General features: G+C 54.9%; 1 protein-coding gene across 14 annotated transcripts in view; it reads left to right on the top strand.

Moving 5' to 3' along the window:
• ENTPD6 (ectonucleoside triphosphate diphosphohydrolase 6) overlaps positions 1-10,032 on the top strand; it is a 32,558-nt gene extending 22,526 nt beyond the window's left edge. For 8 of the 14 annotated variants that reach the window (XM_030825391.1, XM_030825387.1, XM_030825394.1 and 5 more), the window contains 8 exons: positions 190-278; positions 1,044-1,123; positions 1,737-1,801; positions 4,581-4,682; positions 6,174-6,314; positions 7,438-7,494; positions 8,539-8,651; positions 8,830-10,030. In XM_030825391.1, coding sequence (XP_030681251.1) covers positions 190-278; positions 1,044-1,123; positions 1,737-1,801; positions 4,581-4,682; positions 6,174-6,314; positions 7,438-7,494; positions 8,539-8,651; positions 8,830-8,928 — 746 coding nt within the window. In that variant the 3' untranslated portion in view covers positions 8,929-10,030. Of the gene's footprint in view, positions 1-189; positions 279-1,043; positions 1,124-1,736; positions 1,802-4,580; positions 4,683-6,173; positions 6,315-6,438; positions 7,137-7,437; positions 7,495-8,213; positions 8,652-8,829 lie in introns of those variants that run through there. The other 6 variants (XM_030825390.1, XM_030825389.1, XM_030825383.1 and 3 more) reach the window with 5 other exon arrangements.
• The last annotated feature ends 5,267 nt before the right edge of the window (positions 10,033-15,299 follow it).

Raw genomic sequence — 15,299 nt, 5'->3', positions numbered from 1 at the left:
ACAGCTGGTGGAGCCATTACTCTTGTCCCTTAGATATATAGTGTACCCTTAAATGGAGATTGTCAATAGCTGAGCTACTTCTCTGTCTTGTTTTTCTTTCCCCTGAGGGCCTGGCATTCACCCTGGCTTTTCTGCTATTCTCCCGATCTTCCTAATGCCCCTGTGCTGTTTTTGCTTGCTGTGCTCCAGGCAGCTTGAAAACTCCAGGAGGGAGCAGCGTGGGCATGCTGGACTTGGGCGGAGGATCCACTCAGATCGCCTTCCTGCCACGCGTGGAGGTAACAAGCCCTGCCGACCACAGCGCTCTTCCCACCCTGAGGCCACCCCCCGATGGGGGTGCAGGGTGGGGCCTGCCGAGGTGCTGCGGAGTGGGGTGGGGGGTGGGGTTGGCCAGGCCTCTGGACCCCTGCGGTCATTTCCTCTTCTGAGAGCTGGACTCACTCACAGATGATGCTTCTGGCTTGGAGTTTTAATTCCACCAGGAAAAAAGCCAAAAACAGAAATTTGGTCTTTAGAGGGGTGATAAATTAGAGAATAACTGGAAACATTTGGGCCAGAGGATATGAAGTGCTGCCTCCCTCCCCTTCAGGGTTCCGAAAGGAACAAGAGCAGAAAGATTTCGTCCAGTTCATAGGTTGGGAGGGAGCTTCCAGCCTTTTCAAGATAAATATCCTAAAGGAGATGAAAACACTTCCCACTGAGGCATCTGCTGCTTTAAAAACAGTTCCCTCCTCACCCACTCATCCTCCTGTTATGGGTAGTTTTCCATGGAAGGGTGGGCTTGTAGGTACTGATATGATCGTCGTCGTGTCTGGGCCGTGTTTGTCAGCATGGGAGAGGTGGCCTGTGGGACGGAAGCACCGTTCTTCACTGGGATATTGGCTCCTCATTGCCTGCCCCTGTCTCGCAGCCAGCGACCTAGTGAACAGCTCATTTAATTGGCTGCACCTGACCATCCCCTTTCTTTCAAATGAATTCAGTGGGTGGAGGAGAATTTTCTAGAAAGACCAGCAGGAAGCATAGTTACCCTCGTTCTTTTCCAGGGCACCCTGCAGGCCTCCCCACCCGGCTACCTGACAGCACTGCGGATGTTTAACAGGACCTACAAGCTCTATTCCTACAGGTCTGCTTTCGGGAACAGGCGTGGGGAGGCGCCTTGGGGTGGGTATGCAGCTCCCGGGGCCTCGCACGGCCCTCTTGAGGTCATGGATGGCAGATCTGGTTATCCCTGTGCTGGGAATCCACCCAGACCTCTATCTCCTGCCTCCTCTGTCCTCCTCCTTCATCCTTTAATGTGTCTACAGTATACGCACATTCCTCCTTGTGCACATTTCTCCGTGTGTGTTTATTGTGCTCTACTTTGGAGAAGGTTTGAGAAGTGGGAGGAACCATGGGCCACACAGGAGTGTTCTGGGCCACCTATTGCCATGTGCAGGCTTCAGTCGATTCTTGTTATAAAGCAGGAGCATCCCAGACTGGTGTCGAGTCGGCCCCACTCACCGCAGTGTCTGCAGCTCCTGGATGAGCTCCTGCCGTATGATAGGCCCTCATGTGTTGAATTAATTAGCTAAGTTTCCTCAACTCTACAGAAAGAGGCTTTTAGAAGGAGCAGAGAAGCTCACTAACTGCCTTGCTGCAAGCTCCCCCTTCCCTACTCGGGCTGGGTCTCAGAGGTGAGCCTGCCATGCCCTGTACCTGCCATGGGAGCCACCCTCACTGAGGTGTCATTCCCACAGCTACCTCGGGCTCGGGCTGATGTCGGCACGCCTGGCGATCCTGGGCGGCGTGGAGGGGCAGCCTGGTGAGTGGACGTGTTGCCCCGGGCCCGCTCTCACAGCCTCTGCCCTCCATTCTCAGTGGGAACGAGGAGCCCCTCGGGAGGGCAGCAGCTTGGCCCTGCAGGAGAGGTCCCTCCGCCCCTCCCGCCCCACTGCTGTCCCGCTGCATGCTGGGCACCCAGCCAGGCCAGGGCATGTGAGTGGAGGGGTGTGCTGCAGGTCTTGTTGGTGGCACCCTGATGGGGCAGGAACCCAGGGTGGTGTTGTACCTGTCCACTTTCCAAGGTATTTCTTTCTTTATTTTGAGACGGTGTCTCGCTCTGTCACCCAGGCTGGAGTGCAGTAGCATGATCCCAGCTCACTGCAGCCTCTGCCTCCCGGGTTCCAGCAATTTTCGTGCCTCCGCCTCCCCAGTAGCTGGGACTACAGATATGTACCACCACGCCCAGCTAATTTTTGTATTTTTAGTAGAGATGGGATTTCACCATGTTGGCCAGGATGGTCTCGAAATCCTGCCTTCAAATGATTGCCTGCCTTGGCCTTCCAAAGTGCTGGGATTACAGGCGTGAGCCACGACACCCAGCCCCAAGTTATTTTTTAAAAGATGCTGATGAAATCCCTTCTGAAGCACTGAGCTGAAACTGAGGGAACCAGGGAACTGCACACTCATCCCCTATGTTGGGAGCTGGCTTTAGGGATGTGAAGACAGGACCTTGTACAGACAGCACAGGACGGCCGTTGGGGGTGCTGGGCTCTTGCCATCAGGGATAGGTTTCCTCTCTCGCTCATGATTCCAGCCTTGCAAGAACATCCCTCCTCCCTTGCTCTGCGAAGGGTCATGGAATGTGGGCTTGGCCCTTCCTGAGACATGGAGTTGGCCTGGGGATGCAGCCTGCATCAGGGCCAGGGCCTGGGCCTCTGCTCCTTACAATGGGCATCACAGCGGGCATGGACTCTTAGGAGATCTCAGGATTGCCATGGTCTGCTTCAGGGGCAGGGGCATGGCCCTGAGGCTGGTGGTGCCTCTCTTCCCTGATGGAACTGGCCAGGCCACAGAGGCCTTCCCAAGGCCTTAGTGTCTGATGTGTGTATGAGGTGCTCACCAGCGCCCACGTGTGCTCCAGCCAAATGCCCTTACCTCAGCCCCCAGTGCCCCATTGGCCCAGCACCCCTGCCCACCTCTTCCAAGGGCCTGGTATCTGACGGGGTAGGATGTTCAACTGGAATTTTCATTCTCCCGTGCATACCCTACTTCAGTTCTTTCTTTCAAATCCTGGTGTTTATCTTCATAATGGTATTTCTTTTGTTGCAAACAAAAACCATGTCTATGTCTCAGAAACACCTGCAGCCCTTATTCTGGGGCCAAAAACACCTATTATTTAGCCAATGAGAAAAGGTAGGTACCTCTTTGTCCCTTGTGGTTCCCAGGGAGTCGTGGCTTAGACCCTGAGTCCTCTCACACCCAGCAGAGCAGCAAGAAGGTCTCATGATCTCCTCGTCAGGCTGTACAAAGTGCCTGTTTTGGACACTTGGGGGCTGTGAGGACCCAGGAGAATGAGTCTATGTTTTGTTACCAGTTATTGCATAACAGACCCCCCAAGTAGAGTGAGAGAACAGCAAACAGCAGTCACGGCTGGAATCTCACGGCAGACCACACAGGCTCATGTGGGCAGCACCTCCGCTGGGGTCCTGGGGATCTGTGCACGTGCCTGTGGCTGTGCACAGACCCCCCTCTGGGGTCCTGGGAGTCTGTGCAGCTGCATGTGGCTTTGGCAGCTGTCTAGGCCCCCCTGCTGGGGTCCTGGGGTTCTGTGCAGGTGCATGTGGCTGTGGCAGCTGTCTAGACTCCCTGCTGGGGTCCTGGGGGTCTGTGCACATGCCTGTGGCTGGGGCAGCTGTCTAAATCCCCCACTGGGGTCCTGGGGGTCTGTGCACTTGCCTGTGGCTGTGCACAGACCCCCCACCTGGGGTCCTGGGAGTCTGTGCAGCTGCATGTGGCTGTGGCAGCTGTCTAGACCCCCCCCCCCCCCGCTGGGATCCTGGGGTTCTGTGCAGGTGCATGTGGCCGTGGCAGCTGTCTAGACCCCCCTGCTGGGGTCCTGGGGGTCTGTGCACATGCCTGTCGCTGGGCGGCTGTCTAGACCTGGGCGCTCTTCCACATGGCCTCACCCCAGCAGAGCAGCCTGGGATGCTTTCGTGGTGGCTTCAAAAAAGGAAGGCTACCCTGAGGCCACCATTTCCTGCCCATTCCATCAAGGAAAGCAGGTCCAGGCCAGAGTCCAGGGATGGGACCAGCACCTTTTGGTGGGACAGCAGCCTGCCATCCTCGAGGGTGATACTGGGGCCAGCCCTGGGACCAATACGCTTCCTTTGCTTGTTTTGAGGCCCCGCCTTGTGTGTATTGGAGCAGCAGATTCCATTCAAGGCATGGTGGCACCTGGTGGCACTTGTCCTGGCCCTGCCACCAACCTACCAGCTACTCACAGCCTCAGTCACCTATAAAACTGGGTAATGATGGCTCCTCTCCTAAGAGGACTGTCATCACACTTCACTGAACAGCCCTTGGCCCAGGGCCTGGCACCCGGCATGCCCAGGGCCGTGAGCTGGGCATGGTCCTGGTAGCGGTGTGCTTCCTGGCTTTGCTGCTGCTTCCCAGGGAGGTGTTGCCTTCCCAGTGGACCTGGAAGCCACTCAGGTTCCCCCATCCTGTGTCAAGCTAGGCTCTCCGCAACTCCTAGCTCAGCCCTAGTCCATGGCGGTGATATACCTTCCTTTCTCTTTCCTTTTTAATCTCTGTTTCAGCTAAGGATGGAAAGGAGTTGGTCAGCCCTTGCTTGTCTCCCAGTTTCAAAGGAGAGTGGGAACACGCAGAAGTCACATACAGGGTTTCAGGGCAGAAAGCAGGTACGGGGAGGGTTGCTGCTTGTTGGGTTCTGTGGGTGAGAGTGGCGGCCTCCTCTCCCCCTTGCCTTTCCCACATCCCATGGGACGTTCCACGGGAGGCTCCTGACCTCTCTTTGAAGAGCCTGTACCTGCCCTGGAAGTGAAGGTGATTTGGCTGCAGGGGCCTGTGTCTGTGCTGAGAGCCAGCTCCTTCCATCTGCCTCTGCTCAACATTCCCCTGACTGTCACCAGAAGCTTCCCTCCTGAGGGCTGATTTCTTAACAGGCCTGCAGGGAGGAAGGACTGGACCAGCTGGGGGCTGAGATGCAGGGCTGGGGCTGGGAGCCCAGGGACTCTGTGCTGTGCCGGGTGGGAGTAGAGGGAGGGTCTGCTTGCACCCATCCTCTTCGAGGCCATGGAGCCCGCTGGCCCTGGGCAGGCTCTGGTGCTCGGCGCCCTTGCAGTTTCTTCTGAGAGAAATGTTCAAATGCCACTCCCAGACTGGGCACTCGGCATGAGGGGTGCATGCCTTCAGGAACCGTTCAGGTCCCTCCAACTCAGTCACCTACTGGTGTGTGTACCTGGGGGACCGCATCAGGCACAGCAGGACTGCACAGCTGTGTCCCACAGGAGGAGCCAGACAGTGAAGCACATTGGAAAAGGCTTCCAAGAGAAATAACACCGGGCGGGGGTCTGAGAGGGCGATTGCAGCTGTAACTAGGACAGCCAGGGATGGCCTCGTGGGGTACCAAGGGATCTAAGACAGGAGGAGGTTTCAAGAAACTGCACAAATCTGAAGCAGCAGCACCCTAGGCCGGGAAAGCAGCACACAGCTGCTGTGTTTAATGAACGAGGAGGAGGTGGTGTGGCTTGGTGAGGGACACCAGGAGGAAATGAAATGGAAGGGTCGGAGCGTGGGTCTGTGGACCGTGGGAACTCTGGAAGCACTCGAAGGACGAGGCCTGGTGGAGCAGAACTGGGAAAGCCAGGAAGCCAGGTCGAGGTGTGGGGCGTAGAGGCGCCCTCGGATGTCCACACGGTCCACTGGCTTCCGGGGTCCTCTGTTCCTGCTCTCCCTCAAGCCACGGGAGCTCCTCAAGTGAGCTGGGCCTCCGCTTCCTTATCTATGACATAGGGAGGGTGCAGGCCCCCCTGAGGAGGTGGGACGTGGGGCTGGCAGAGGAGGATTGCAGGGCAGATGGTCCCAACAGGCCAGAGGCCGGCTGGTGTCAGGCATCAGCAGCCTCCTCCTCAGAGTCCAGGTCTGCCGCTGCCTTCATGCCCACGGTCTTCACTCCCTGCACTGGGACCAACGATGCCCTGGCTCCTGAGGGCTGCTTTTGACCTGTGCGGGGAGCAGCCCCAACTTGGGGTGGGGACTTAGGGGCTTCTGGACCTGCCTTTTCCTGACAATTCAGGTCAGAGTCTCAAGTCCCCTGGGAGGGGCCCCAAGCAGCTGTGAGGCCTGGGTGCTTGGAGCCCACTGACTGCTAGCCTTGTGCTTGTCCCCAGCGGCAAGCCTGCATGAGCTGTGTGCTGCCAGAGTGTCAGAGGTCCTTCAAAACAGAGTGCACAGGACGGAGGAAGTGAAGCATGTGGAATTCTATGCTTTCTCCTACTATTACGACCTTGCAGCTGGTGTGGGCCTCATAGGTAAGGGGGCCCGGATGGGCTGAGCAGGAAGGTCAGGGCGGTGGGGGGCAGGGATGGAGGGCGTGTGCTCCCCGAGGCAGAGGGCTGGTGGCAGGCAGGCAACCCTGTTGTCACATCCCTGCAGGAGGCCAGAAGCAGATTTGAGAAGGCGTCTGGTCCTGAGTAGGAAAAGATGAGTTTTTTGAGCCCTTCAGTAAAACCTCGTGGCTGGTGACTTGCTGTTGATTCCAGTTCCTGCTGGAAGGCAGGTGCTGCCCTGCACTGGCCCACGTTGTCTCAGACTCAGCCACTCTGCCCTACCCTGCAGCCCTGGCTACAGGAGGCCTCTTGTGACCTGCGGGTGGCTGCCCTGGCCCCGTGGGAGGGATCAGCTCACTGAATGTGGAGTCTCTCTGACACCCTGCACAGCCCAGGAAGCCAGATTAGGGCGGAAAAGGGTATTCAGAGTTTGCTGAGGCTAGTGGTGGTCAGGCTGTGTGGGAACTCTGGAGGGGGTTGAAGAGTCACTATCATGGTGAGAATGGTGAGAACATCAGAATGTATGGCCTGTGGTAAGGATAAGAACACTACTGTTTTAAATAAGCTGACACGGTGCTGGCTGTCTGGGCCCCGAGGCCTCCGGCGGGTCTCTGTGCTGACAAAGCTACCACTGACTGGGCTTGGGTGGAAGGTGGGTGGTCAAGGTGGAAGGCCACCAGTAAACCACCCCTCACTTTATTTTTCAAGAACTTTTTTTTTTTACATTTGGGAAACTGATACCAGAATACTGTTGCTGAGCTCAGTGCTATGGCTTCAGGAAACATTTCAATTTCTCTACTTTTATTTTTCTTAACTTAAAACTTTACTCAATTTGGGGTCCTGGGTTCTGGGTGAGCTTTCTCGGGGGACACTGCAGGGTTGGGATGTGGGGTGACCCTCTCAGCCCCCAAGCCCACCCCACACCACATCACCCAGAAGCCGCCCTCAAGAGCACGTGAGTGCCGCCTACAGCTGGAGGGCCTGCCTCAGAAGCCAGTCAGCGCCTTGGGGCTCTCGGGCCAGCATTCCCCGTGCCAGCCTCACGTCTCAGTGGCATCGCCAGCCTCACGGTGCTCCTGCACACTGGGTGTTGTGTCTCCCACAGATGCAGAGAAGGGAGGCAGCCTGGTGGTGGGGGACTTCGAGATCGCAGCCAAGTATGGTGAGTGATGCTGCAGGGGCCATCTCAGCAGGGGAAGGCGCCCCGTGATGCTCATGACGCAGGCGCTGGCCCTGACTCTCCTGGGTGTAGCCCCTCATAAACAATGGCCACAGGCAGGGGCCTCGGCCCCAGCTGAGAAAGGACCACCGTCCTCATCCCACCCTCGTGGGGTCGTGAGGAACTGGGTCCCTTGATTCCACTTCCTCCGATGCCATTTTACTGCTACTAGGGTAACCCCAAGAGTGATTTCCCCTGGGATGTCCCAGTAAGTTCATGATTGTCACACAACCCTTAAGAAGCCGAGGCCCAGAATGGAGCCTGGGATGTGGGGTGGAGGGCTGTCCCCGGGGTCACAGGTGACTAGCCTAGCAGACCCTGTGCCACACACCATGCCTCTCCACTGTCTCCTTCACGCCTGGCCCAGCAGCCAAGCCTTGGTGAACATCTCCTGCTCTTGGTTGCCCTTCCCAATGTGTGGGTCCAAAGAGCCCAACTTTGTACATCTTTCCAGAAAAAGTACTACCCTTCCCCTCCCCCAAAAGTGGCTTTTTTAAAGCTTTTGTGTCATTTTCCCATTTGTGCCCATGGACACTGGGTATCCACAACTACAGCAGGAAAAGGCTTTGAGCAGAATCCCAGGACAGCTCTTGATGGATTTGTCCTTCCTCAAGAGCAGGAGTGGATTGTTCTGAGCTGGCTTTGGTGTTTTCTGTCCCCAGAAATCTTAGGTTTTATTCAGGTTGACACCTGGGAGAGGTGTCCAGGGTCTTAGATGTAGAAACGTGGCTTGGAAGACGTTGGCCTATGACCCTAACACCAGGTGTGCAAATCCCCTTGGAGCCCAGACCCAGTGGCAGCCAGGGTTGCCGCCCACCTGCCTGTGCTGTGCACTGGGTGCCTTCTGCGCTCAGCTGCAGCCTTTTCTGTGAATCTGGAGTGCGGAGCCAGCGGGTGCCTGTAGTGGGTGGAATTGGGGTCTGCACTTGCCCCTCCGCCCCCAGGTGGGAGTCACCTGGAGCCTGAAGGGACGTGTCTCATCCCCAGTGTGTCGGACCCTGGAGACACAGCCTCAGAGCAGCCCCTTCGCATGCATGGACCTCACCTACGTCAGCCTGCTACTCCAGGAGTTCGGCTTTCCCAGGAGCAAAGTGCTGAAGGTAAGGGTGCCCTCAGGTCACGCCCCAGCCCCTTTATGGAGTGAGGGGCCTGGAACCACTTCAGTTGCTGGGGTCGTGTCCCCCAGCCCATCCCTGGCTTCCAAGGAGCCGCAGCCTCCTGATGCACAAGCCTTTCCTGTCTGTGTGATGGTCCCCTCTCCCTCTCTGTCTTTTCAAGCTCACTCGGAAAATTGACAATGTTGAGACCAGCTGGGCTCTGGGGGCCATTTTTCATTACATCGACTCCCTGAACAGACAGAAGAGTCCAGCCTCATAGTGGCCGAGCCATCCCTGTCCCCGTCAGCAGTGTCTGCGTGTCTGCATAAACCCTCCTGTCCTGGACGTGACTTCATCCTGAGGAGCCACAGCACAGGCCGTGGTGGCACTTTCTGCACACTGGCTCTGGGACTTGCAGAAGGCCTGGTGCTGCCCTGGCATCAGCCTCTTCCAGTCACATCTGGCCAGAGGGCTGTCTGGACCTGGGCCCTGCTCAATGCCACCTATCTGCCTGGGCTCCAAGTGGGCAGGACCAGGACAGAACCACAGGCACACACTGAGGGGGCAGTGTGGCTCCCTGCCTGTCCCATCCCCATGCCCCATCCGCGGGGTTGTGGCTGCTGCTGTGCGTGTCCCTGCGATGGGAGTCTCGTCTCCCAGCCTGTCAGTTTCCTCCGCAGGGCAGAGCTCCCCTTCCTGCGAGAGTCTGGGAGGCAGTGCAGGCTGTCCTGGCTGCTCTGGGGAAGCCAAGGGACAGCCATCACACCCCCGGGACAGTAGGTCTGGGCGGCACCACTGGGAACTCTGGACTTGAGTGTGTTTGCCTCTTCCTTGGGTATGAATGTGTGAGTTCACCCAGAGGCCTGCTCTCCTCACACGTTGTGTGTTTTGGGGTTAATGATGGAGGGAGATACCTCCTCATGAACGGCAGGTGCCCACCTTCATTCAGGGAGTCTCCCAGCATGGGCAGATGCTGGGCATGAGCTGCTGTAAACGATTTGTGGCTGTGCTGCTTGAGTGACGTCTCTGTCGTGTGGGTGCCAAGTGCTTGTGTAGAAACTGTGTTCTGAGCCCCCTTTTCTGGACACCGACTGTGTCCTGTGAATGTATCGCTACTGTGAGCCGTTCCCGCCTAGCCAGGGCCACGTCTTAGATGCAGCTGAGCCACAGTCCCAGAACCAAGCTCTCGGTGTCTTGGGCCACAATCCGCCCACCTCGGGCTGACCCCACCTCCTCCATGGACAGTGTGAGCCCCGGGCCGTGCATCCTGCTCAGTGTGGCGCAGGTGCCGGAGCTGAGCTCGGTGAGCTGCTTCAGTGAATGTACAGTGCCCGGCACGAGCACTCATGTGTTCCACTCCCAATAAAAGGTTGACAGGGGCTTCCCCTTCTCTGGGATTCCTCTCGTTGAGCCACAGTAGCACTTGCCCACCTGGAACCTGAGATCCCTGTTTACTAAACCTTAGAAAAACTGCCAAAGGGGGTGGCGTATTTCCAGGCCTGTCGACGTCCCTCCCGAGGACGCAGCAGTGGCGGGCCCCTGGGGGCTGGGGCTGGTGAAGGGTCTGGCTGGTGGCCCCGGCCCTCCCAGCGTCTGTTGAGCACAGAGCTCCTCCTGTGCCAGGCCAGCAACCCACAGTATGGCCAGGTGAGGCCTGGGCACATTACCTCGAGTGAGCTGCAAGTCCCCATGTCATTGTGTTCAGCAAGGATCTGGTTTTGGTCTGGAAGCGTCCCAAAGGTGTCGCATGCCAGGGAAACTGCAGACCAGCCCACACCCTGAGTGCGTGTGCCTGAAGCCCCCCCCAGCCAACTGTCACAGGAGGACAGGGTCTCCCAGGGCTGCAGCGAATGCTGATGGAGCCACGTGGTAGAGGCCTGCGCAGAGCAGGAAAGGACAAAAGACAAAAAGAGGAACAGTTTCCTCCCTCCCAGAGCCCGGGCCTCACAGTGGGCAGGGGCAGGAGAGGGGTCCAGACAGAAACCTTCCTGAGGTCTGAGCCTGCAGGGCACACGGGGAAGGGACGAAGGGAAGATGGCCATGCTGCACAGGCCAGCCTCCCCAACCCTGGAGGCTGGAGGGAGACACTGGGACAGGAATGAACCCCTCAGAGAACTGGAGCCAACTATTCTCTGCCTGGCAGTATCCTCAAAATGTAAACCTTGGGGAAGAGGTCTGCAGGTCAGCGTATGACACAGGCTGAGAAACAGCAGGAGAAATGGTCCCTCAATGAGTCAAAAGTCGCATTAGGACTAGGGCTAGGAAGCTGCTTCTGGCAGGCATGACAAGGCCTATCGTCCCCATGCTCAGCGCCCCCGCCTGGGCTGGGTCCCCGCCAGCGCCTTTACTTCCATAATATCCACCAGCTTAAATATTTAAAGAACTCTGGAGGCTGAGAATCAGACGCATGAAGGTAAAGCCAAAATCAGTTTGGTCCATTTAAAGAAGGTCGTTGACCTCATGCCTGAAAAAGGCAAACAACTGGAAGTTTTCCAAAAGTGCACCAAATAAGTCATGGAATATTTCTGGGCCCGGCAAAGTATGCAAGTCATTTCTCTCTGAGTGTCTTTTGTGATAATGAAGTAGGCTCTCATTTGTCAAAAATAGCTACACATGCACATCGTAAAAGCAGCAAACTAGGGTTGCTTGAAAATTCTGTTCCCTCAGAGGATGTGTGCATTGACGAGCTCAGACAGGTCTCACACACCCCACATGCCACCCCAGCCTGCATACCCCACATCACTTAGCACCCATTGCTGCCCACTGAGCTGCCTCAGTCCTGCAGTCCCCATGTCTGGATGGCAGGATCCCAGGGCAGTGAGTTTCAGGGCATGAGCAGACGTTGCCACGTTGCCTTCAATCCTACTGGACAAGCATGGGTGCTGGCCTCCCCCATGTCCTAACAGCTACAGCCAGTTTAATCTTTGCCATTCTGGCAGAGTTAAAAAAATGATAACTGATAGTTTTAATATGCATGAATCTAATTCATCTGGTATATCTAAGTTGTATTTCTGTGAAACAACTGTTCATATCCCTTGCCAATTTTCTACAAGATTGTCATCATTTTTTTGTTAATTGTAGATCTTTATTTATTAAGGAAATTAGCCCATTGTGATAGAATGTGTCCAAAAATTTATCTTTTTGTGACTTCTAGGATTCACGTCATAATTAGGAAGGCTTCTCCACAGAGATAGTTTTAAAAGTTAACCGAAAGGTATTTTTATATTTTAGTTTCTTAATTTTTTGTTAAGAAACTAAACATGCCCGGCCTTGTTTTTTAATTAATTAATTACTTTATTTATTTATTTTTGAGATAGACTCTCCCTTTGTCACCCAGGCTGGAGTGCAGTGGTGCAATCTGGGCTCACTGCAACCTCCACCTCCCAGGTTCAAGCAATTGTCCTGTTTCATCCTCCTGAGTAGCTGGGATTACAGGCACCCGCTACTGTGCCCGGCTGATTTTTGTATCTTTAGTAGAGATGGGGTTTCACCATCTTGGCCAGGCTGGTTTTGAACTCCTGACCAGGTGATCTGCCCATCTGGGCCTCCCAAAGTGCTGGGATTGCAGGCATGAGCCACCGTGCCCTACCTTAACATTTTTAAATATGTTCAGGCACAACAAATCATTGTTGCAGGGTGAATTCGATTTTTAGAACCATTTCAGAGTCATCAGAAGGCAAATGTGGCCAGCCATGGTGGCTCACGCCTGTAATCCCAGCACTTTGGAGCCCAAGGCAGGTGGATCACTTGAGGTCAGGAGTACAAGACCACCCTGGCCAACATGGTGAAACCCCGTCTCTACTAAACATACCAAAAAAAGAAAAAAAAAAGCCGGGCATGGTGGTGTGCTTCTGTAATCCCAGCTACTAGGGAGGCTGAGGTACGAAAATTGCTTGAACTCAGGAGGCAGAGGTTGCACTGAGCCGAGATCGCGCCACTGCACTCCAGCCTGGGCAACAGTGAGATTTCATCTCAAAAAAAAAAAAAAAAAAAAAAGGCAAATGTGATATTCAGACTAGGGTAATACTATTTTTGGATAAAATCAAGGATGATGGCCGGGCGTGGTGGCTCATGCCTGTAATCCCAGCACTTTGGGAGGCTGAGGCGGGTGGATCACGAGGTCAGGAGTTCAAGACCAGCCTGACCAACATGGTGAAACCCCGTCTCTACTAAAAATACAAAAAATTAGCTGGGCCTGGTGGTGCATGCCTGTAGTCCCAGCTACTCCAGAGGCTGAGGCAGGAGAATCGCTTGAACCCGGGAGGTGAAGGTTGCAGTGAGCAGAGATCGCACCACTGCACTCCAGCCTGGGTGACAGGGCGAGACTGAGACTCCATCTCAAAAAATCAAGGATGATGAGAGAAATGAGGCAGTTCCAGGAAGGAGCTCTCAGGAGTGTGCGGGTCGCAGCCGTCAGTGACAGAGTCCCCAGGCAAGGTCTTTGAGGAGCCACGCTTGGCGTGCAGTCTCTGATAGAGGTGTTTAATACGACCTGTGTGGAGGCCATGAGATGTGGGGCATGTTTGAAACAACTGGGGCTGTTCATCCTGCAACAAGGAGCTTTTGGCTGGACAGCAATATGACAGGTGTCTTCACTATTACTGAAGGATTGTCAGTTGCTGGCTTTTGCCGTGTGGCTCCAGAGGCGGCGGAAGTTATGGGGACACCGCTGTCAGGTTTCTCACTCAAGCATCGCTCACTCACACGATGAACGATGTCCAGGGCTAAGGCGGGCTTGTCCTTGGGATGTGCCCCTTCACCTGCGGGCATCGGGGTGCTTGAGAAAGGAGCCTGCATGATCAGGTTCTTCCAGTGTCTTCACACTCATCAGATTCTTGGATTCGCCTTGAAAATGATTTCGAAAATCATGGTCAGGTAAGCATACTTACCTCTTTCTTCCTTAATTGTAAATGAATAACGGTAGTCGTGTTTATGGAGTGCTTGCTGTGTGTCGGGCATGATGCGGACTGGACTATGCATTATGTGGTCAGAGATTGGAATCCTCAGCCTCAAGGCAGGTACCGTGCATCTCCGCCCTGCCGCCGAGAGAGAAGCAGGCCTGCAGGAACTTGGGGACTTACCTGGACCCACTCAGACGCGGTTCTGCAGGCTTCCTACACCCAAACAGTGGGCTGCCTTGCCTCCCAAAGTGGCAAGTGTTTCCAGAGGAATGGTTACTGATCACATCAGGCCGTGTGCTCATTATCAAAGGCAGGTCTCTCCACTGAAGAATCAGCCCTCTCTGTAACAGTGTGCTTGTAATGCTTACAAAAATAGTTACACAGTTGAGAGAAATAATAACTCCCTCTAGGCCTCACTGCCGCTTTATCATTTTGACAGCCTCTGATTATTTTCCTGTTATTGATTCAGTGGATAAAGCTTTCCGTTTAAGAGCTTAAGTGCAGCCTTGTGAATCTTAGTACCTGCCACATGATTTACATAGTTCAGAAGCAGACATCCCCCTATAAGGCCTCCTGTTTCAAGAAGTCTCTCTAGAGGTCAGAAGAGCCCACAGCCAAGTTTTATGGCACAGCACAGAGTGGTAGGATGGCTCTAAATACAGCTTCCGAGAGGGTCGAGTGCTCAGCTGGCACAGAGATGTGATTCCTCCAGACTCAGCAGGGAAGACAGCCAGGGATCGCATGGTTTTGTAAATTAAAATGCCCAAGCTCAAAGGCCTGCAAGGACTTACCTTAAAGCAACAGGGAGGCCGGGTGCGGCGGCTCACAACTATAATCCCAGCACTTTGGAAGGCTGAGGTGGGCAGATCACAAGGTCAGGAGTTCGAGACCAGCCTGGCCAATACGGTGAAACCCCATGTCTACTAAAAATACAAATATTAGCCAGGCATGGTGGCAGGCGCCTGTAGTCCCAGCTACTCGGGAGGCTGAGGCAGGAGAATGGGTTGAACCCAGGAGGCGGAGGTTGCAGTGAGCCGAGATCACGCCACTGCACTCCAGCCTGGGCGACAGAGTGAGACTGCGTCTCAAATAAAGCAAGAGGGAGAGTCTGGATGCAGTGGCTCATGCCTGTAATCCCAGCACTTTGGGAGACCAAGGCGGGCGGATCACAAGGTCAGGAGTTCAAGACCAATCTGGCCAACATAGTGAAACCATGTCTCCATTAAAAATATAAAAATTAGCCAGGCATGATGGCCCATGCCTGTAATCCCAGCTACTTGAGAGGCTGAGGCACAAGAATCACTTGAATCTGGGAGGCGGAGGTTGCAGTGAGCTGAGATTGTGCTGCTGCACTCCAACCTAGGGGGCAAAGCAAGACTCTCGAAAAAACAAAAAACGAAAAAACAGGGAGAGTTTTCCTGTTGATAGTCACCTGGGCTGTTTCCTGTTAGGGGCTTTCTGAATAAGGCTTCTGTGAACATTCTTATGCAAGTCGTTTTATAGGCATAGGTTTTTATTTCATTTGGATGAATATCTAAAGGCAGAATGGCTGGGTCATATGGCATGTGAATGTTTATAAGAACCTACTGGGCTCGGTGCGGTGGCTCACGCCTGTAATCCCAGCACTTTGGGAGGCTGAGGCGGGTGGATCACAAGGTCAGGAGTTCAAGACCAGCCTGGCCAACATGGTGAAACCACGTCTCTACTAAAAATACAAAAATTAGCTGGGTGTGGTGACGTGTGCCTGTAG

Source organism: Nomascus leucogenys, chromosome 13 (assembly GCF_006542625.1).
Source record: "Nomascus leucogenys isolate Asia chromosome 13, Asia_NLE_v1, whole genome shotgun sequence".
NCBI lineage: Eukaryota > Metazoa > Chordata > Mammalia > Primates > Hylobatidae > Nomascus > Nomascus leucogenys.
This window is presented reverse-complemented; position numbering and strand designations above follow the sequence as displayed.